The following is a 22,750-nucleotide window of genomic DNA, read 5'->3' as shown; positions in this document are numbered from 1 at the left end:
ATTCATGTTTCGCTGCAAAAAGATTAGCATGTTTGCCCAGCCAGCGTGGCTCCAGGAGATTGAGGTTCAATCCCCGGTCAAGGCACATGCTCCATGTGATCCAGGAGATTGAGGCTGTCTCCAGTCAAGGCACATGCTCGGGTTTCAGGTTCGATCCCTGGTAGGTGGCATGCAGGAGGCAGCTGATCGATGACTCTCTCATTGTTGATGTTTCTCTGTCTTTCCCTCTCCCTCCTTCTCTCTGAAATGAATAAAGACATATTTAAAATATATATTTGCCACGTTGCTGTTCTTCAGTGAAATATTCTATGTCTTTTCATTGTGGTGCTACGCTAGAACTTTTCACTTCCTCTACTTGATGGATGAGTGATTATTTGTAAAACTGATTCTTTGTTGAAACAAAGATGAATGAAGTTAGAAATATCTTGTATTACAGTAACTATCTCATACAATTTTTTAAAAATATAGTAACTTATATGTATTTTTTTTTTTTTTTAGAAAGAATCTTCAAGGGGGAGACATAGGGAAAAGGAAGACATAAAAATCACCAAGGAGAGAACCCCAGAAAGTGAAGAAGAAAATGTAGAATGGGAAACTAATAGAGATGGTGAGTTTCCAAAATCTTTGTTTATATAGTGAATTTATTGATTATTCACTTTTTGGCTTCAAAACACTTTTCAACTGTGATCTCCCTATTGGTAGAAAATGGCATATAATGGCAGAACAAAGGCAGAAAAAGCTGTTTACACTGCAATTTTCAACTTCCCCATCCTTTTTTTACTTCCTAGAACTTTATTGTGCACCATCACAGTCCTTTGGGATTTTTTTTTTTTTTTTTTTTCTAAATATGTCTTAATTGATTTCAGAGAGAGGAAGGGAGGGGGAGAGAGAGAGAGAAACATCAGTGATGAGAGTCATTGATTGGCTACTTCCTGCACGCCCCCTACTGGGGATAGAGCACACAACGTGAGCGTATTCCCTGACTGGGAATCGAAACTCGACCTCCTAGATCATAGGATGTTCAACCGCTAAGCCACGCCTGGCTGGCTGGGCAGTCCTTTGGAATTTTATTATATTTATAAATTTTCAGTTCCTCAACATTGGGGTTAAGAAATTAAATCTAAATTTATGCTTATTGTTTTTCATAAAATATTAAAAGATTTAAAAATTTTAAGGACCTGGGAAAATTATTTCCATAGAATTGTTGACTTTCATCTTTCAAAAGAGATCCAAATCCTATAATAATTGAGACCTGGAATTTGTTCATGAAAAATTAGTAAAATCATCTTTTAGTCATTAACAAATAAGGATTTATTTTCTATACCATGAATGTTCTTCACTTCTATGACCTTCTGAAAGTTGAGGACAATTGCCTCACACTACCAGATACAGAGAAAGGGAACTCATTTGTTGAATGTGTTGGGTGTGCTGGGCATTTTAATATAATTTATATAATTACCTCATTAATTCAATAATTTTACTCCTTCTGTTACACATGACATAACTAAAGTATTTAAGAACTTTAAGCAACTTCTCAGCAGTAAGCTGAAAACTTAGGCCAGGAGTTACAAAATTATAGGTTGTGGGCCAGCCACCTCTTTCTGCAAATAAAACTGTTTTGGAACAAAGCCATACCCATTTGGTTACGTATTTTTCTTTGGCTATTTTTGAGCTACCGTAGGTAAGTTGATTACTTGTGAAAGCCAAGAATCTGCAAGCGTACAATAGTTACTCCTATAATTAACACTCTCTGAAAACTTATAAAGACTAGTATTTGAATTGTACCCTAAATGCCTCTACAGTAATTTGAACATCAGTACTTTTTAAGGAAATTTATTCAGCCTTTGGACAGCATTGTCTGTTGAAGAGTTGCTTCTAAGAACAAATAGGAAACTCTTCTATGATTAGTTCATTGGGATTTCATAAGCCAATCTAATACCTCTTACAAAATACAGGCTGCCCCCCCCCCTAAAAATTGTATACACACTTTAACAGCTGATAGCTCAATTTTGAAAATAAAATGTATTTTAATAAACACTGCCTTTGTAATTATTCAAAGTGTGTGTATACATTTTGGGGGACACCCTACAGTTGTAAAGGCAGCTGTAATGTTCCATTGTGGTTGATCAATTAGTGAATATATTGAAATAAAATATTACAAACCTTGACTCTTTAAGATTGGATAGCTAATTTTTCTTGAATACTAAGGAATTAACTCTTAACATACCCAACATTCTTTTTCTTTTGTTTTTGGATTTTTAAAAATTCTGAAATTTATTGGAAACTTCCTATCTTTAAAAATAAAAATGTATCTGTTTCTATTACAATAATGCATGCATTTTGTTGAAAATTTAAAAGGTTCAGAAAAGCCTAAATCATTTCCCCCATGTTTTCATTGTAGCTGTTTCAAAACCTCTCCTTAAATCTCTAATCCCTTTATTTGTCCTGCTTGCTATTTACTACACAGGGGTGATACAAGTTTCTTCTTCCTCAAGCTCCTTCAACTTCTTGCCACTATACTCTTACAAATTAGTTTTTTATTTACATCTAAACTTTTTTATTTCCCTTTTGTTCTGTGTGAGAGGCCTCCCTCCTACTGTATAAGGTTATATTCCCGTTTTCTGGATCTGATTTCCTTCCACCTTTGCAATCCTGTTTGTTTATTGAGCTTTCTCTTTTATATCTTTAACATCCACCTTGACACATTTTTTCTTCTCCCCATGTTACTTTTAGCCATCACCCTGCTTGTCCTACTTTGCAACTAAAATACCTTACTCTCTCTACTTTTTTTACTGCATACTTGTTCAGTCTTCTGACCCATGTCTTCACTAAAACTGTTCTTCAAGGTCCCTAATAAACCTCTCTTTGCTAAATAAATGGGGACATTCTTGTCTCCATCTTCTATAACCTTTCTGCAGCACATGACACATTCAAGAACCTCTGTCTTTTTGAAATACTTTTCCCCTTGGCTTCCATCTATCACTCTTCAGGTTTTCTATCTCCCTGTTCAGTCCCTTTGGTTTTATATAGACTCCTTATAGTCTGTCTCTTCCTTAACTGTTGATTGTCAGTGCTTTATTCTAGGCTATCATGTAAAAAAATACTAAAGTCATTTTCTTACAAGAACCTTTTATGTGTCCAATTCTTTTAAAAGATGAGTAAATGTCTTTTATAGTAGTTTCACTTACAAAGTAGTTACATGGTTATGTATGTTTTCTCTGGATTGAAACTGGCAGGTTTTAGAAATCGTGTATCTTTTAAATACTGAAGCATGGATTTAGACAGTTACCTCTATTCCCAGATAGTGACAACTGAACTGGTTTTATGGACTTACCTTCTGCATTTTCAGAGTGAATAGCAGTTTTGGCTAAATGTAGAAGAACTTGGTCTGTACTAGTATATCTAAAAATTTTTTGGTCTCAGAACACTTTATATTGTTTTTAAGGAAGAGCTTTTGTCTTTCTAGATTATCTGTTTCAATAATTACCATATTAGAATTTGAATCTGAGAAATTTTAAAAATATTTATTCGTTAATTCGTTTTACAATGACAGTAATTAACCCAACATAAAATTATATGGAAAATAACTGCTTTTCAAAACAAAAATAAAAACTTTGAGGTGGTAGCATGTTTTACATGTTTTCCAAATCTTTTTAATGTCCAGTCAAGAAGGCAGAGGAGGTAAATGCTGTGTTTGCCTATTCTTATAACCACATTAGCATTACAGCTAAATTATAGAACAGTCAGTCTGGAGAACCATCTGAAGAGTAGTTGAACAGTGGTCCTTTAAAGTTATAAAGAAGAAGCCATGTCAAGAGGCTTCTGGGTAGTAAGGGCAGAGATGCAAAACAGGTTGACCCCACACCCACAGGTAGTGGTTGAGAGTTGGGAGGGATATCTCAGCTGATATCCATACATGCACTACTGGAGGCTCTTTCAGCAGTGGGCGGCCAGACTTGATCAGGTGATCAGCTTAAAAACTTTTGAAGGTACACAGGTGCCAGGCAGGCAGCAACTGACGTCATGTGCCGTGTCCCTCTTGCTGAGTGGCCCCAGAGTTGGGACTGGTGCCAAATCTGTAGCTGCATTAACCTGGTGAACACCACTCACCCCACTCTGTTGACTTTCAGAGACTCTGCATCACCCAACTCACATACTCGGTTGGCAGTGTGGCCTCTCCCATGCCCCTTCAGGCCCAGCACAAAGCAGCTGCCAACCACAGATTGCTTTGTATGTCCTACCAAGTAGCCCTAGGTGGTCATAGGGAACAACTGACCGTGGCCTGTACCAGAGACCCACCCAAGGGGCCCCAGAACCAGCACACACAATGGGTGGTCTTGGCAGGCACCAGAGCCCCCCTGGGTGAATCCTGTTCCATGGGGATAGCCACCAGATATTAGCTTGTACTCTGTGGTCATGGCTAGTCCTCACAACCAGTTAGCCTGAGGGTCATCCCTATCCCCTGATGTACCAACAGCCATCAAGATTCAACTACAGTAGGAGGGCACATTACAACTCACACAAGGGATACTCCTGAAACCCTGGCTCAGGTAATCAGGGAGACTGTGCCACTGGGCCTATGGGTCACCTATTGCATAAGATGACCCTGCCAAGACTGGGAGACATAATACAGATCTACCTAATACATAGAAGCAAACACAGAGAGGCAGCTAAAATGAGGAGACAAAGAAATATGCCCCAATGAAAGAACAAGAGAAATCCTCAGAAAAATAATTATATGAAATGAAAGCAACCAAAATATCAGGTGTAGAGTTAAAAACAATAGTTATAAGGCTGCTCAAGGATATTAGGGGAAGAATGGATTATCTCAGTGAGAACTTAAACAGAGATAGTTGAAAAGGACATAGAGCACTGGCTGGTTTGGCTCAGTGGTTAGAGCATCGGCCCTCAGACTGAAGAGTCCTGGGTTTGATTTGGGCCAAGGGCACCTACCTCCATTGCAGGCCTGATCCCCAGCCCTGGTTGGGGAGCCTGGGGGAGGCAACCAGTCGGTGTGTCTCTCTCACATCGGTCTCTCTTCCACACTCTCTGAAAAGCAATGGAAAAAATATCCTAGGGTGAGGATTAAAACAAAAAGGAGGACATAGAAACCGTAAAAAATAATCAGTCAGAAATGAAAAATACAATAACTGAATTGAAGAATACACTAGAAGGAATCCAGTAGATGAAATGAGGCAGAGGATTGAATCAGCGATTTGGAAGACAAGGTAGCAGAAAACACCCAATTAGAACAGCAAAAAGCAAAAAGAATTTTAAAAAATAAGGAGAGTTTAAAGGACCTCTTGGACAACATCACGCATAACAACATTCACATCACAGGGGTCCCAGAAGAAGAGAGAGATCAAGGAATAAAGAACCTGTTTGAAGAAATAATGACTAAAAATTTCCCTAACCTAGCAAAAGAAACATACATACCAGTCCAATAATCCCAAAGAAGGTGAACTCAGAAGAGGCCCATATCAAGACACATCATAATTAAAATGCCACCAGCCGGGAAATAATCATTTTAAATGTAAATGGAGTAAGTGCTCAAATCAAAAGGCATAGGGTAGCTGAATAGAAAAAACACCACTCATACATGGGCTGTCTATAAGAGACTGACTTCAGATCGGTAGACACAGGTTGAAGGTAAAGGGATGGAGCCCAGCCAGGCGTGGCTCAGCGGTTGATCATCGACCTAGGATCCAGGCGATCGGGGTTCGATTCCCAGTCAGGGCACATGCCCGGGTTGCGGGCTCGATCCCCAGCTGGAGTCGTGCAGGAGGCAGCCGATCAATGACTCATCATTGATGTTTCTATCTCTCTCTCCCTCTCCTTTCCTCTCTCTGAAATCAATAAAGATATTTTTTTTTAAAAAGTAAAGGGATGGAAAAGATATTTCATGCAAATGGAAACCAAAAAAAGTTGGGGTAGCAATACTTATATCAGACACAGTAGACTTTAAAACAAAGGCTATAACAAGACAAAGAACGGCATTCCATAATGACAAAGTCATCAATCCAACAGGAGAATAAAACCCTTGTAAACTTTTTTGAAACCAACATAGGAGCACCTAAATATATAAAACAAATATGGTCAATTAATATTTGATAAATGAGGCAACAACATATAGTGGAGTAAAGATAGTCTTTTCAATAAATGGTGTTGGGAAAATTGGACAGATAAATGCAAAAAAAAAGAAACTAGACCACCAGCTTACACCATACACAAAAGTAAATTCAAAATGGATAAAACACTTAAATGTAAGACATGAAACCCTAAAAATCCTAGAGGGAAACGTAGGCAGCAAAGTCTCAGACATCTCTCATAGCAGTATGTTTGCTGATACATCTCCTACGCAAGAGAAACTAAGGAGAAGATAAACAAATGGACTGCATCAAAATATATAGCTTCTGCACAGCAAAAGAAACCATCAACAAAACGAAAAGGGAGCCCACTGTATGGGAGAACGTATTTGCCAATCATACATCAGATAAAGGGTTAATATCCAAAATGTGTAAGGAACTCATATAACTTAACAAAAGGAAGACAAACAATCCAATTAAAAAATGGGCAAAGGACCTAAATAGACACTTCTCCAAAGAGTACATACAAATGGCTAAGAGACATGAAAAAATGCTCAGCGTCGCTAATCATCAGAGAGATGCAAATTAAAACCACAATGAGGTATCACTTCACACCTGTCAGAAAGGCTGCCATCATCAAATCAACAAACGACAAGTGCTAATGAAGATGTGGAGAAAAGGAACCCTAGTACATTGCTGGTGGGAATGCACACTGGTGCTGCCACTATGAAAAACAGTATGGAATTTCCTCAAAAAATTAAAAATGGAACTGCCATTTGACCCAGTGATCCCACTTCTAGGAATATATCCTAAGGAACCCAAAACACCGATCACAAAGACCTTATGCACCCCTGTGTTCATAGCAGTGCAATTTACAATAGCTAAGATCTGGAAACAGCCCAAGTGCCCATCAGTAGATGAGTGGATAAAAAAGCTGTGGCACATTTACACCATGGGATACTATGCAGCTGTAAATAGGAAAGATCTTTTATCCTTTGGCACAGCATGGAGGGAACTAGAAAGTATTATGCTAAGTGAAATAAGCCAGTCAGAGAAAGACAATTACCACATGATCTCACTTATATGTGGAATATAAATAAACAAAATAAACTGATGAACAAAGAGGATCCAGAGACATAGAAGCATGGAACAGACTGGGGGATCTCAGAGGGAAGGCGGGGCGGGGGTGTGGGTGGGGAGAAATTAATCAAAGAACTTATATGTTTATAAGTATAACCCATGGACACAGACATTGGTATGGGGAAAGCCTGGGGGTGGGGTGGATGTGCGGTGGAGGGGATCAGTGGGGCTAAAAAGGGGACATCTGTAATATTCTCCGCAATAAAGATAAAGAGACTTAAAAGAAAAACAAAGAAACAAAAAATATTTTAAATAAACAAACAAATATGGACATACATAAAGGGAGAGATTGACAGTAATAGTCATAGTAGAGGACTTTAAACACTAATGGATAGATGTCTAGATGGAAAATTACTATGGAGACAACCACCTTAAGAAACACATTAGATCACATGGATTTAATTGATATTTTTAGAGCATTTCACCTCCAAAGCAGCAGAATATACATTGTTTTTAAGTGCACATGGAACATTTTTCCAGAATAGACCACATGTTAGTCCACAAAACAAGTCTCAAATTTAAGAAGATTGAAATCATATCAAGCATGTTTTTTACCACAGTGCTATGAAACTAGAAATCAATTACAAAAAAAACCCCTGAAAAACATACAGAACATTCACGTGGTCAATCAACATATGAAAAGATGCTCAGTGTCACTAATCATTAGACAAAGGCAAATTAAAATACAGTAGGATATCGCTCACACCTGTCAGAATGGCTACTGTCAATAAATCAACAGTTAAGTTCTGTCAAGGATGTAGAACCCTCATCCATTGTTTGTGGGTTTGCAAATTGGTGCAGCTACTGTAGAAAACTTGGAGAATCCTCAGTAATTAAAAATAGAATGCCTTATGACCCAGTAGTTCCACTTCTGGGTATCAATCCAAAGAAATCAAAAACACTAATTTGAAATGATATGTGCATTTCTGTCTTTATTGCGACATTATTTACAATAGCCAATATATGGAAGCAACATAATGCCTGTCAATAAGTGACTGGATAAAGAAGGTGTGGTAAATATATACAATGGAATATTACTTGGCTGTAAGAAAGAATGAAATCTTACCATTTGAGACAAAATGGGTGGACCTAGAAGATATTATGCTAAGTGAAATAAGTCAGAGAAAGACAAATACCACATGATTTCATTTTTTGTGGAATCTAAAAAACAAGTAAATTAACAGACAAAACAGACTCATAGATGTGGAGAGTAAACTGGTCGTTGCTAGATGGGAGGGGCATTGGGAAACTAGATGAGAAAGGTGAAGGGATTAAGAAGTGTAAATTGACAGTTATAAAATAGTCCTGGGAATGTAATGTACAGCATAGGGAATATTGTAATAACTATGTATGGTGCCAGGTTGCTACTAGACTTATCAGGGTGTCACTGTCTAACCACTATGGTTTACACCTGAAAAAGAATAAAATGCCCAGAAAAAAAGACAAAAGAAAGTACTTAAATATATATAGTCTTTAATTTTTATACTTTTTATATATCTGTGATTATTTGTATACAATTAATTACTACAAGTAAAATTGTTAAAAGTTCAGAATGTTCTTAAAGCTTCAGCCATGTTGCCAAATTGTTTTCCAGGTTAGGTGTACTAGTTTATATTGCTATCACGAGAGAAAGAACATTTCTTTTATATGTACCTTTGCCAATAGCTAATATTATAGTTAGGGAAAAAAAGGCTCTTGCCTGGCCAGGAATGGCTCAGCGGTTAGACATTGGCCTGTGATCCAGGGGATTGAGGTTTGATTCCTGGTCAGAGCACATGCCCGAGTTGCAGGCTCCATTCCCAGTGGGGAATGTGTGGGGGGTGGCCAATCAATGGCTCTCTCATCATTGATGTTTCTCTCTCTCCCTCTCCCTTCCTCTCTCTGGGATCAATAAAGATGTGTATATATATATACATACATACATATATATATATATATATGTATGTATGTATGTATGTATATGTGTGTGTGTGTGTGTGTATATTTTAAAGGCTCTTTAATACATGAAAATGGCATATTTATATATCATTTACATTTCTTTATTTTTGTAAATTGCCGGTTTATGTCCTTTGCCCTTTTTTTTTAAAATTGGTAAGAATTCTTTATATATAAAGAATGCCAACCATTTCTTATGTATTGCATGTATTTTTGTTATATTTTTAAAAACCTCTGCCTTCTTAAATGTGCCATTTTAATGATATTTAATATTTTTCTGATGACAGAATCTTCTATATGAATAGTTTAATAAGGTTTAATAAGGCAATTGTAATCATTATGTCAAGCTATAACATATGAGGCATTTTCTAATTTTATTAAATGGTTTCAGACTTATTTTTGAGTTTTATCCTATGTTTTGACTTTGTTTTTTTGTTGTTGTTTTGGTCAGGAGACTATCATTTGAGTCACTATCAGTGGTGGGGAGTGTTTGGGGAATGGGTGGAAAGATTGAGCAGAAAGAGAGAACTCATGGACATGGACAACAAACAGTGTGGTGATTGCGTGGGAGTGGCTGGAGGGGGGGTGGAGGTGGAAGAAGGCATATAGGGGATAAATGGTGATGGAAAAAATAAAATAAAAATTTTTTTTAAAGTGAAAAATAATAAAAAAACCAAAGTGCCTACTTTGTGGCCCATTTCTTATAGACTAAGAAGGCATTTTTCTTTTATTAAAATATGCATAGAATAAGAATAGATAGTTTCTGAGTAAGGACTCGAGAACTTCCTTTTAAGCAAATTATGTTAGCTGTAGTACACTGACTTTGACATATGTTTTAACTGCTCAGGCCTACTTCCTTGGTTGTGTAGGTTGGGGAATGAAGCCCGAAAGCCAACTTCGCAGTTCTTACATGTATTCTGTATTGGTGATATTTCCAGATAGCAGCTTTTTGACGGGCAGGACATTATTGATAGTACTTTTTATTTTACCCTTAGTATTTGGTTATGGAATTTCATCTGTCTGGTAATATTTTAAGAATGCATTCAAGCCATATCTTTCAGCCCTGTTATTTACTGATGTAAAGTATGTCAGTGGGGTGTACAGTAGTAACTAGTTATAACCATTTTTAATTTAATTCGGTATCTAATTATTTTATCTAGTAAATGTTATATGCCCTTTAATGATTGCTTTGTGACTAAAAAACATGCTTTAATCTGGCTTATATATTAACTGAAAATTGTCATATTCTAATATAACATGAGTAATCAAGTTTAATCAACATATTTATAAGCTACCCTCAGTCCCCAAGCATGAATGGATCGTTGACATTCTAATATATTTTACCTATGCATGACAATGATGTCCATTTTCTTTTGCTTTAAGCAATCAAGTAGAACTACTTTATTGTTTTTTATTTATGAAACAATTTTATTTTTTTACTCCAGGTTAAGAAATGGTGATGTTAAAAGTATACTTAAAAGTATAGTTTGAGAAGGTCAGTCCCAAAATAGTCATGTGTTAGGATAGAAATCAGTAAAATTCCCACCTCCAGACTTCTTGGCATTTGTAGCAAATGAGGGTGAAATGTTGGATGGCAGTGCCAGTAGCCACTGAAGACTTCTATGTAATTGTAATGAAATAGCTCTCCACACCACTCTTAACTTGGTTTTTTTTTCTTAATCGACTTTCTTCCTCCCCTCTCCCCTGGCCATTGGAAAAGATAAATAGAAATAGAAACATAGTATCAGATTCACTGAAGAGATGGACACTACTACTCTAAGGAACTAGTTACAAATCACTTTTAATGAAAATGTTATAGATCATACAGAAATTAGCTCATGTACACATTAGTATTAAAATTACTAAACCATATTTAGTTACAAATCATTTGTGTCACTAATTTAAAAAAAACAAACGGTGAAAGCAATGTTGCCCACCTAATGTAACCTTTGTTTAGTACTAATGAATCCTTAAGAAAATCAAGAAGGTAAATGATTCATAATATATGCAGCATGTAATATTGAAGGCTTGGTATCTTTAATGCTTAGAATTTATAGCTGGGTGTTTTAATTTTACCTTTTAGAAATCCCATCTCCTAACCAAAATTCCTAACTATGCAAAGATACTTCCAGAAAATCAAGGAACCTTAAAAATATTTGACTTTTCATAAACCACCCATGTTGATTTTAATCTTTTATAGAAATAGTGTATATTTCTTTTATCTTTTAGAAGTATGTTAATCTAATAAAAGGCTCTGCCATTTTGATTTATGTAAAAATTATTTGAGAAGATTCTCTAGTTTTTGATATAGATAATTATAATAGTTTCTGAAAAGTAATGGGATTTTTTGTTTTAAAGATTCCGACAATGGAGATATTAATTATGATTATGTTCATGAGTTGTCATTGGAAATGAAGCGTCAGAAGATACAGAGGGAATTAATGAAGCTAGAACAAGAAAACATGGAGAAGAGAGAAGAAATTATTATTAAAAAGGAGGTATGCTATTTATTGAAATATATGTTAGTTAATTAAAATCAACATGGGTATTAATCAGAGAACTCATTAGCTGCTTCATACATCTTAAATTGTATTAGGCTATTGATACACATATTGGTCAACTTGCTGTATAAGTCACTTCTTATATGTTAATCATTTAATCTTCACATTACTCTATTAGATAAATGAGAAATATTTAACAAGTGAACAAAACTGAAGTTCTGTTGCCTAGAGTCACCAGCTAATATAAAATGGGATTTGAATATACATATGTCTGTTGTTTAGGCCCATGCTATTTCTAGAATAATTGCTTCATTACTAAAGAGAGAGAGAATTTATTTGAATGTAATTTGTGATTTTTTTGGTGGGGATTTTGAAATTTCCTAACTTCATTTTGTTTTATTGGTATTAGTGTTATTTAGGGCAGTTAATTAGCATTTTGTTTAAAAGCACAGATTCAGAAGTCAGACTATCAATACATGCCTATTGTAATAACACTTAATATTTCATCTAAATTTTGTTTGATTTAAAAACACATGCTTTGCTGCCTGATTACAGCCATGATTGGAGGATTTTCTGAGTTGACTTACTGAATTTTTTTGAAAGGTTTCACCAGAAGTGGTTAGATCAAAGTTATCTCCATCACCTTCTCTAAGAAAGTCTAGCAAATCTCCAAAGCGAAAATCAAGCCCTAAGTTATCATCTTCAACTAGCAAGAAGGACAGGAAGACTACTACAGTATCCTCTCCCTTGTTGGACCAGCAGAGGTCAGTAGGGTGATAAATAATGCCAGAAAGAAATAGCTTTTTCTGAAGTGATATTCTAAGAATTAGATTACAGATGAGTACTTTTAATACATTCAGTATTTAATGTAAGCTTTTTTATTTAAACAAGAGTATGAAATGTTTCAATTCAAAAGAAAATAATAGAGAACAACAACGTCTGTCATATATACATGTGCTTCAGAGCTTTTTTTTTTAAGAAATGAAACATGACAGACACATTTCCTGTTTTTACCCTCTGGACTTTGGTTTTTATACTTGTGCATGTCTTTATACTTTCATAATATATATTATTTTGCAATATATAGTGGTATTTTCATCTGTTTATTCTTGATAAAGATATTACTTTCCTTCTGCAGCTTTTTTACTTAACATTTTTTTACATTTATATGTGTTAATATATGTAACCCTAGTTTTTTTTAGTATTTTTACTATACATTTATGTACCTTGTCGAACATTTAAGTTGTTTCTAGTTTTTAGCTATTAGAAATAATACACAGTGAACTTAATTCTTGTCTCTTTGTGTACATGATCAAGAGATTAAATTCTTTATAGTATATACATAGTAGTAATGTTATATTATTTAGTTTTATTGTAGTAGCCAGTTGAAGAAATAAAAACAGAAATGATTAAATATTATTACATTGTAGAACTGAGAATAAGGCAGGAGACACCATGTATTATTTAAATTTTAATTAAAGTACATACACTAATTTTAAGAAAAAGCTAAATAAAAACCTCTTCCCAACTTTTGACCAGTTGGCAAACCTGTCTATCTGAACCCATAATGAAACTCATATTTTACTATTTCCTTTTAGTTTCTAGAGGCTTTAACCCTATTTCAGATTCCAGTTACTTTTTGCCTAGATTATTATATCATCTTACTAACTCTATCAATTATATCTAGTGTCTATTCCCCACACATATAAAGAATCAGATATCCCAATCCATTTATTTTACAGATGTTTTAAGAGAAATCTTAAGAGAACAATTCCAGTTAATTTATTATACCATTGAAAAATCCAGTGGTTTCCATTCTCTTGAGTGAAATTCAGATTTTTTAGAATGACATTTATACTTTGATCTTTCAGTCTTGCTGTATTTTTATCCAATCTTTCTTCTACAGTCTTCCATCCTTAATCTTCAGTGTCCAACTCAAATTTTATCTTTTCTATTAAATTTTCCCATTTCTCCTTACTGAACATAATTTGTGTTCCCTTTGTGTGTATGAGATTTTACTTACACCTCTCCCCCCCTTAATATTAATTGTTTGCATTATATTTTAGCTATGGCATGCATGTTTTATGACCTCTATTAAATTTAAGCTCCTTGTAGATTGGGATCTTGATGGTTCATTGTTCTATCTCCCCACAGCACCTACTTTGCATAGAGCTTTGCATTTTAATAAGGCACTCTGTATAGTTGATTTGATCCTTTCCTTTGCCCCTGGGATTGAGTTAATATGGCAAGGGATATGGAAGATGTTGAACTATAGAGCAATGTGATTTACCCCCACTTGCTCTATATCCACTTGGCTAACCAATTATTAATTTTTCCTCAGTTCCATTCATTTTCCCCCCAAACACATCATACCTGAAATACTCTTCTTTTCTTTTCTTATAAAATCTTTGAAATTTAATTTCTTCATAGAAAATTTTGATAACTATTTAGATAAGCAGTTTTATTCTGTTCTTTTTCATGTAGTTTTCTCTTACTACTTTTTAGTAACTCACTTATCTTTTGATGAATATTTAGCATGAATAATTACTTCCTTTGATTTACAACATTTCCTGTATTCCATGATGTTGTTGACTTTAAGATGCAACAATAATTTATTAATAGAAGCAGAAGGATCTGGCAAATAGTACATTATAGTTACAAAGAAAACATTGAATCGCATATACCATTTCTTTAGCCATGAAGTTTACAGTATGTAGAGTGTGTCAGTTCATCAACTTTTAGTTTTATTTCTGGACCATACTCTATAAACTGTTTGAAGACATATTAAGCAACAAGTAAGGATTAGAATTTCAGTTAAAATTCAGTGGAGTGTTGCAACCAATGCCAGTAAGTCAACTGAGGTGACAATCAGATAAACAAACTCCTGGGTCTTAGTCTTACATGGTTATCAAATTGAGGAGGCAGAGATAATTACAAATTAAAACTCACCCTGCCCGGCCAGGCGTGGCTCAGCGGTTGAGCGTCGACCTAGGATCCAGGCGATTGGGGTTCGATTCCCAGTCTGGGCACATGCCCCGGTTGTGGGCTCGATCAATGACTCTCTCATCATTGATGTCTCTATCTCTCTCTCCCTCTCCTTTCCTCTCTCTGAAATCAATAAATATATATTTAAAAAAAAAAAAAAATACCTCACCCTTTTCCCTGAGAGCTGGCAGTTTTCTTTGTCTTTCATTGTGAGATATAGCCTGATAGTAAGCTTTATGTTGATATGTGAAATATAGTGTGGCTTAGTATTAGCAAATGTGTTCTGTTGTGGGCATCTACATTGTTTTAGTTTTTATTAAGTAAATTTTTCTTTATAGCTCTGTACAAAGATGTATGAAGTATGTCAAAAGCTCTTTAAAAGAAGTAGTTTTGGGGGGAGAGAGAGAGAGAAAGGATCTAAAAATGATAGAAGTATATAATTGAATTGTATGCCACAAATAGGAAGTGGGCTCTGTGCCACTAAAGAATAATCAATTGATTTAAAATATTTTGAAAGGTTTTCTTGACTTCAAAATGTTCCAAACCAATTTCAGCCCATTCAGTTGAAGGCACTTGAAAACCCTATACCTATAAACATAAGTGTATTTTCCATCCACATATACTTTTTATGGTAATGTGAAGAAATTCTGTACTTTAGTGAGTATATTGGGATAATCCTGGTTATAACAGTTTTTGTTTGTTTGTTTTGTGTGTTTTTTGTTAATCCTCACCCGAGGATATTTTTTCCATTAATTTTTTCTTTAGAGAGAAACTGGAAGGGAGGGAGAGAGAAAGATGGAGAGAGAAACATCTATGAGAGAGAGAACACATGGATTGGTTGCCTCCCGCTCATGCACCTACTGGGGCCGGGGATCAGACCCACAACCCAGTTATGTGCCCTTGACCAGGAATTGAACCCACGACCCTTTGGTGCAGGGGGCCAGTACTCTAACCACTTAGCCACACCGGCCAGGGCCTGGATGTTATGATAATTTAATCCTAAAATGTGAGTTTTACACACAGAAGTTAATTTCTCAAGTGAAGTAAAAATGGGTGTTTCTGATTAACAGGTGGCTGTACTTTACACAGAGATTCAGTAACCTAGGCTCCTTCTGACTAACTCCACTTTCTTAGGTTTTTGAGGACACCAAAAAGAATGTGCAAAGAAAAAGATTAATTGGAGTATTACATTTATTTAGCTATATGGTTTCCTACTGACTGGAACATGAGAGTCTTTCACTAGTTAGGCCTAGAAGTGGTGTACATCACTTCCACTCACATTATTTTAGCCAGAACTTGGTTTCAAAAAAAAGTCTGCACAGTATGGTTAAACATTGTGCCTAGGACAAAAGTTTAATAAACACTTGGCACAGGCAGTAATGTGAAAGTACAGTTTGTGGTCAGAATTCCTCTATTTTATCTTCAAAATGGTTTTTAAAATAATTTTTGATACAGATACCAACTCTTGATTAGTTTTGTCTTTTAAGAGGGAAAGTATATAGAAATGCAGATCTTTATCATTTGTCCGTTAGATACATAAAATATTTGAGTCACCTGGTTCTTGGCAGAAGACAAAGATGAAAAATAGATATGGTCATAATTTAGTAGTTTCTGACTTGCTAATTGGTTAGCCCTATCTATGATAATAAGAAATAAGTATAAAAGAGTAAGAGAACTAAATTTTCTGAGTGATCACCATAAGTCAGTTGCTTTTATACTATTATTGTTTTAAATTTTTATCAAGATTTTGAGGAAGTTACTGTCAATCACCTTTTTATAGCTAAGGAATCTTTGGATTAGAGAGCTCAAAGTAACAGGAAGTAAGTTCTAGCATTCAGGCTCAGGTCATCATTTATAAAAATCAAAAGATAGTGAAATGAGTAGCTAGTGAAAATTTGCCAGATGTGTGAAAAGAAAGGGTTAATTAAAAACTCGGTACTGGACTGAACACTCAGTGTTGCAGAAAACAGGAACAAATTTAAATAATTATATATATTTTAGTACAGTTTGAGAGGATATTGCATTGACATGATGAGAGCAGTTGATGAAAAATATAAGCAGTCTATGAACAAAGATATTTTGGAAGAAAAACTATTTTTAAACGAAAACAGCACAATAATGAGATTGCCAAATTTAGAATTAGGAGAATTCTAAAAAGAAAAATTAGGAGAATTCTTAAAAGAAAAATTATCAAATTTGAAGATATATTTAGAATCTAGGAAAGCAGAGAAGAGATGGAAATAACAGAAATAAGACATGGGAGAGAATTCCAGGAAATACATTAACATTACAATAAAGCAAACCAGAGAGATTTGGGTGATATGGAAAACTGATGAAATAAAGTAGAAGAAACTCATTAAAAGACTTGAGGTTTCAGCTGGCCGGTGTGGCTTAGTGGTTGAGCATCGACCTATGAACCAGGAGGTCATGGTTTAATTCCCAGTCTGGGCACATGCCTGGGCTTCAGGCTTGGTTCCCTCGTGGGGGACATGCAGGAGGCAGCCGACCAGTGATTCTTTCATTATTGATGTTTCTATCTCTCTCTCTCTCCTTTCCTCTCTCTGAAATCAATAAAAAACCATATTAAAAAAAAAAAAAAAAGACTTGAGGTTTCAGATTGAAATAGCTCACTGAGTGCTGGAAAAAGCTAAAAAAAAAAAAAATTAAGAAAAGAAGAAAGTGATTTATGCTTATCTTGGAAATTAAAAAAAAATTTTTTTAAGAGACAGACATCAATGTGAGAAACATAGATTAGTTGCCTCCTGCACACCCCCCAACCAGGGATGGAACCTGAAACATGGGTATGTGCCCTGACCAGGAATCAAACCCACCACCTTTAGGTGTATGGGAGGACACTCTGACCAACTGAGCCACACTGGTGGTCCAGGGCATCTTGGGGAAATTTTTAACGTCTATGGAATAAAATATTATATGCATCCCAGCAGAAAAACCACATAATCTGCATAGGAAAAAAATGGACTCTCTTTGGATTTTTTATCTACAACACTAAATACTATAAGATATTGTGACAGTATTTATAGAGCTCTGAGGAAAAAGGATATTGATACCAAAATGCTACATTAGGTCAAATTGTTGTTCAGGTATAAGGTAAAGACTGATAATTTGGGGTATACAAGGGCTCTAAGTTATATTTAAAGTGCAAAATGAAAGAGGATAAGATATGCCCCAAAATTAATTCTAGGTAGAGTAAATGTGAAAAACAAAATTCTAGAATTTTAGAGGACTATCTTTGTAATTGTAAGAGTTGTAGAAGATTTCTTAAGACGCAAAGATTTAAATGAATGTTTACCAACAATGCTTAGGATTTCATTTATAGATGATGTAATTGTGTGTTCTTTGTAATGATAAAAACATGGAAGCTGTCTAAAAACTGGAACATATGTATAGAAGGAAATTCTGCACAGTCTACAGTAATAGTTATCTAAATCTACATTTTGTTATAGAAAGATACCCATATTATATTTAGTACAAAAAAACTTACAGAACTTAATAGGATTGTGTGTAGCAGGGGAGGGAGGGAGGGAACAAGACTTGGAAAAAGTGTGAACATATATCCAGGGTTTTAACAATGGTTATCCTTGAGTGATGGAATTATAGGTGATTTTTACTTTCTTCATTTACTTTTCTATATAAGCTAAAAAAATAAAATAAAACCATCCAGTTCATGCAGTTGTTTTATTTTACATTATTTCTTTTCCTGAAAGAATCTTTTCCTACTCCACCTCTATCTTAGGTACCCCTACCCTGTAAATTATTTAATAAGTAGTGTTAATGATATAAGTAACAAGTAAGTTGTTTCTTTGCTCATTTCTCTGTTTTTCCTAGATACTAATTACTAATATACAAAATAATCAAAGGCAAGTTATTGAATGGAATGCTACCATTTTTAAAATGTGCTTTGTTAAAATGGAAAAAAAAGATCCATTAGCCCTTCCAAAAGTATTTGGACTTCTAATGATAGCTTTGTGTTACCTTCAGGAATTCAAAAAGCAATCAAAGTAAAAAGAAAGGACCTCGCACTCCTAGTCCACCCCCTCCTTTACAGGAAGATACTGCTCTGGGGAAAAAATATAAAGAAAAGTATAAAATAAAAGACAGGATAGAAGAAAAACCAAGAGATGGAAAGGACAGAGGACGGGATTTTGAAAGACAAAGAGAAAAAAGAGACAAGCCCAGGTAAGTAGGATTCTGTGTTTTTAACAATCTTACTTTTATTTTCAGAAGCTTTTAGGCATTACTATAATGGATTTTTTAGGGTTATTAATCTGTGTATATATATTTAATAATTCCCATATTGAGTTATGGATAATTCAATAAATATTAACTTAAATTTTTTTATTTTGATTAAAAAACAAAACAAAATTTCCTACCTTCATTTTTAAGTGTACAGTTCAGTAGTGTTAAGTATATTCACATTGCATGAAACACATCTCCAGAACTTTTTCATCTTGCAAGTCTGAAACTCTATACCCATTAACAACTCCCTTTCCCTCTCCCCGTGCCCCCAACTTCACAACACCTGGTAACCACCGTTCTGCTTTCTGTTTTTATGAATCTGACCACATTAGATACCTCATATAAATAGGATAATTTTGTCTTTTTGTGACTGGTTTATTTCATTTATCATAACATCTTTGGGATTCGTCCATGTTGAAGTGTGTGACAAAGCTGCCTTCTTTCTAAGCTGAGTGATATTTCATTGTCTGTGTATACCACATTTGTTTAACCATTCACCTTCCAATGGGCATATGTGCTACTTCTACCTCTTGGCTACTGTGAAGAGTGCTGTTATGAACATGAGTGTAGTAAAAGATTTATGAAATGCTTAGAGATTTGATAGGGATGTTTTATCTTTGTTAATTTTTTTTAATTCATTTTCAAATTCTTTCATGAAATTAATATTTCCTCAAAAAAATTTAACTCTAGAGGCTTCTCAGCCTCTTTTCTTTTTGAGTTACAGTGTAATGGAAAATGCACAAACCCTGAATTTACATGAACAGGAACTTGTATCTTGGCTCTGCAGTTACTTGATGTGAGACCTTGAATAAGCTATTTGTTTTCTCTGAGCCTCTATTTATTTAACTGTAAAATATGCATGATACTGCCTCATAGTGTTGAGGTGAGGATTAAGTGAGATAAAGCTTTAAAATATGAGCAAAGTGCTCAATAAATATACTCTTTGTCTTTCTACATTAGTAATAAATTACAACATAGTAATATTTAAACATGCCTTTCCATTTGCAGGTTTTCATTTAAACTAATACTTAATCAAATGTAGCCATAAAATTGTTTAGTTTTTCTAATTTTTTACTTTTATCCTAACTGATACTTATGCAGCATCAGTTAGATTTAGAATCAGCCCTTAGAAATAAGGGCTCTTGCCCAAATTTTGCTGCACATTGGAACCACCTGAGCATCCTTAAAATGTATTGATGCCTAATTCCAATTCCCAGATATTCTAATTTATTTAGTATGGGGAGCTACTTCGGCTTGGGCTCTCATTTGTAGGTATGATATTGGGAAAACTTGTCAAGCCAAAATCTAGAATTGCATTTATGTCCCCTAAAAGTTGTGCTTTTACCCTTGGTCCAACATGCTTAGTAGAATTAGGGACTTGAAAGGAAAGTTGTTCTCAAGCAGTTTCAGAGAGTTTTTCAGTAGCATGAGGTGGTTGGGACGTTTATTCCTGTTCCAGTAATTGGTCCAATCCGAAATGCATAACGTGGTAAATGCCAAAAACTCAACTTTGGTGAAAATGTAGGGTTGTGTTGTATGTGATGAGATTAATGAAGTAACAGACATCCATTGCAATCTGGCTGTGGTTTGTTGGTGTCTGGTGATAATATTTTCACTGACAGTTTTGACCTGTGACTAGTTTGGACTTCCAGGACAGTGGCAGGGATTTCAAGAATCTCCCTTATTTGGCACCCATTTTGTTGGCCTGAGCTGAGGAAATGATTGGCCATTGGACATGGACTGGGACATTGGACTGGAACTTGAGAACCATTCTTCACTCCCCTCTTTTCCAGAACTAGATTGTGTGTTGTTTTTTGGCATGATCTGGTCCTCTCCTTCATCATCTCACCATCCTACCCCACCCCATCCCTGGAGAAAGTAATAACTAACTTACTACACAAGGCAGAGGATAGAAGCCAGTTGTGTTAATTCAAGTTATGCGTGTGTGTGTGTTTCTGAGTTTTATTGCATTTGGAATACTGACTCTCTTAATCCTAGAGCTTAAAAACAACCTTGTGTTCCAGGAACACCAGGTACTTGTCTCTTCTGACTCTTGGTCTCAGTTGTAGGTGCAGTTATTAGCTAAGTCATGTGATTGAATGAGTCAGTGTAAGGCTCCTGGACCAGATTCTGAAAAATTATATTATTTAAATATGAGTAATTCTGGATTTGAATAGCATTGAAGGATGTATTGATTTAGGGGTTATCTTAACATTCTTCATTCTTAAATTGAGGTTTTTGAAATTATTTCATTTCTACATAAATGCAAAAATGAAATCTAACCAAAATTATTACTACTTGGCTTAGATTTACTTGTATTATCTAGAACTTCTTATTAGTTTACTTGAATCAAATGTTTTACAAGTATTATTATATATATTTATGGAAGAGGTATCTTTCAAAAGATTCCCACAGACAGTTACTCACCTATTTCTTCAGGTCATTTAGTTAGAAATGATTCCCCTTCCAGGGAGTATTTATCATGCTCCAGAAGGACAGCAAGTTACTAGGCCTAAAACAAATCATTACACAGGAGCATTTTCTTCCTCCATATTCATATTTATTTAGGCAAATAAGGTCTTACTAGATTTTGAATGACACTTTCCTGTCTAAAAGTCTCCAGTGATTTCCTTCATACTTAGAATAAAACCAGACTTTCATCATGGCCTAGAAGACTCTATTTATATCTGGCGCCTGCCTACTCTGTGACCCTCTCTTATAAGACTCTTCACTCTCTCATAAATTGTACTTACACTTGTCTCCTTTCTGTTCTTATATACCACAATCTCTCCTGCCTTCTTGGTGGTTGCTGAGCCCACTGCACAGAAAGTTCTGCCCTTGGATTTTCAACTCTTGACTCAGATATCATCACCTCAGTAAAGGCCTTTTCCTTAGTAAGCAACCTGACAAACTTTTTGGGGGGACCTAACAGTTTCTATTTCATTACCCTGTTTTGTAGACTTTGTTGCGTTAATTAACTCAAATTGCCTAGGTTTGTTCTAGGTGGTCTTCTCCTAGACCCTGTAATGAAGACAGACTGGTTTTCAGTCCTCTGCCTCAGTTACCTTATAGGGTTGTTGTCATAAAGATGAAATCAGTTAATCGATACAAAGCACTTAAAACAATGTCATACACATATTAGCAATATAGGTATTACCTACTATTATTAATATTATTGTCATGATTATGTTAGTGGTTTTGTCCATCTTCTTCACTTCTGTATCTTCAGTGCCAAAAATAATGCTTGGAGCATAGAAAGTGCTCACTTAATATTTGTTAAGTGAATTAAAATGAATTAAATCCTCAATATTTCTCTGGGTAATATGTGTCACATTGTGTTGTATTTTACCACTGGAAATAGAGTTGAATTTGATAGTGTCCATAGTCCATTTTTTTTAAACTATGCTTTTTTGCATGATAATTTTAAAGGTTGAATTAGGAATATTAGTTATATAAGCATATTTTCATATTTGAGAAATAGAAACTATTGACTGAAAAGTTTGTATTATTAATTTTTTAAAAGTCTATGGTAGGCCCTGGCCGAGTAGCCCAGCTGATCATCCCCATATGCCAAGGTTGCAGGTTTGATCCCCAGTCAGGGCACATACAATCAGTGAACGCATAAATAAGTAGAACAACAAATCAATGTTTCTCTCTCTCTCTCCTCATCCTTCCCTCCCTCCCCTACTCTATCCCTTCCTCTCTAAAAATCAATAAATGAAAAATTTTAAAAATAAAGTCTATGGTAAACATATTGGTTTGTAGGTAAAATTACTTGCATCTTGAATAAAAGGAGTTTTTCTTTTTAATTTCTTAACCTTTTACATTTTTCCCCAAATAAAATGT

At 35.0% G+C, this 22,750-nt stretch overlaps 1 protein-coding gene across 7 annotated transcripts in view; it reads left to right on the top strand.

Moving 5' to 3' along the window:
• ZC3H13 (zinc finger CCCH-type containing 13) overlaps positions 1-22,750 on the top strand; it is an 84,486-nt gene that overhangs the window by 22,457 nt on the left and 39,279 nt on the right. For all 7 annotated transcript variants that reach the window (XM_081130783.1, XM_081130780.1, XM_081130784.1 and 4 more), the window contains 4 exons: positions 499-607; positions 11,520-11,659; positions 12,266-12,426; positions 18,647-18,844. In XM_081130783.1, coding sequence (XP_080986909.1) covers positions 499-607; positions 11,520-11,659; positions 12,266-12,426; positions 18,647-18,844 — 608 coding nt within the window. The remainder of the gene's footprint in view (positions 1-498; positions 608-11,519; positions 11,660-12,265; positions 12,427-18,646; positions 18,845-22,750) is intronic.

The sequence above is a fragment of the Miniopterus schreibersii genome (genome assembly GCF_964146895.1).
Source record: "Miniopterus schreibersii genome assembly, chromosome: 2".
Lineage (NCBI taxonomy): Eukaryota > Metazoa > Chordata > Mammalia > Chiroptera > Miniopteridae > Miniopterus > Miniopterus schreibersii.
Note: the sequence above shows the minus strand (reverse complement) of the source record. Positions and strands in the feature narration are given on the sequence as shown.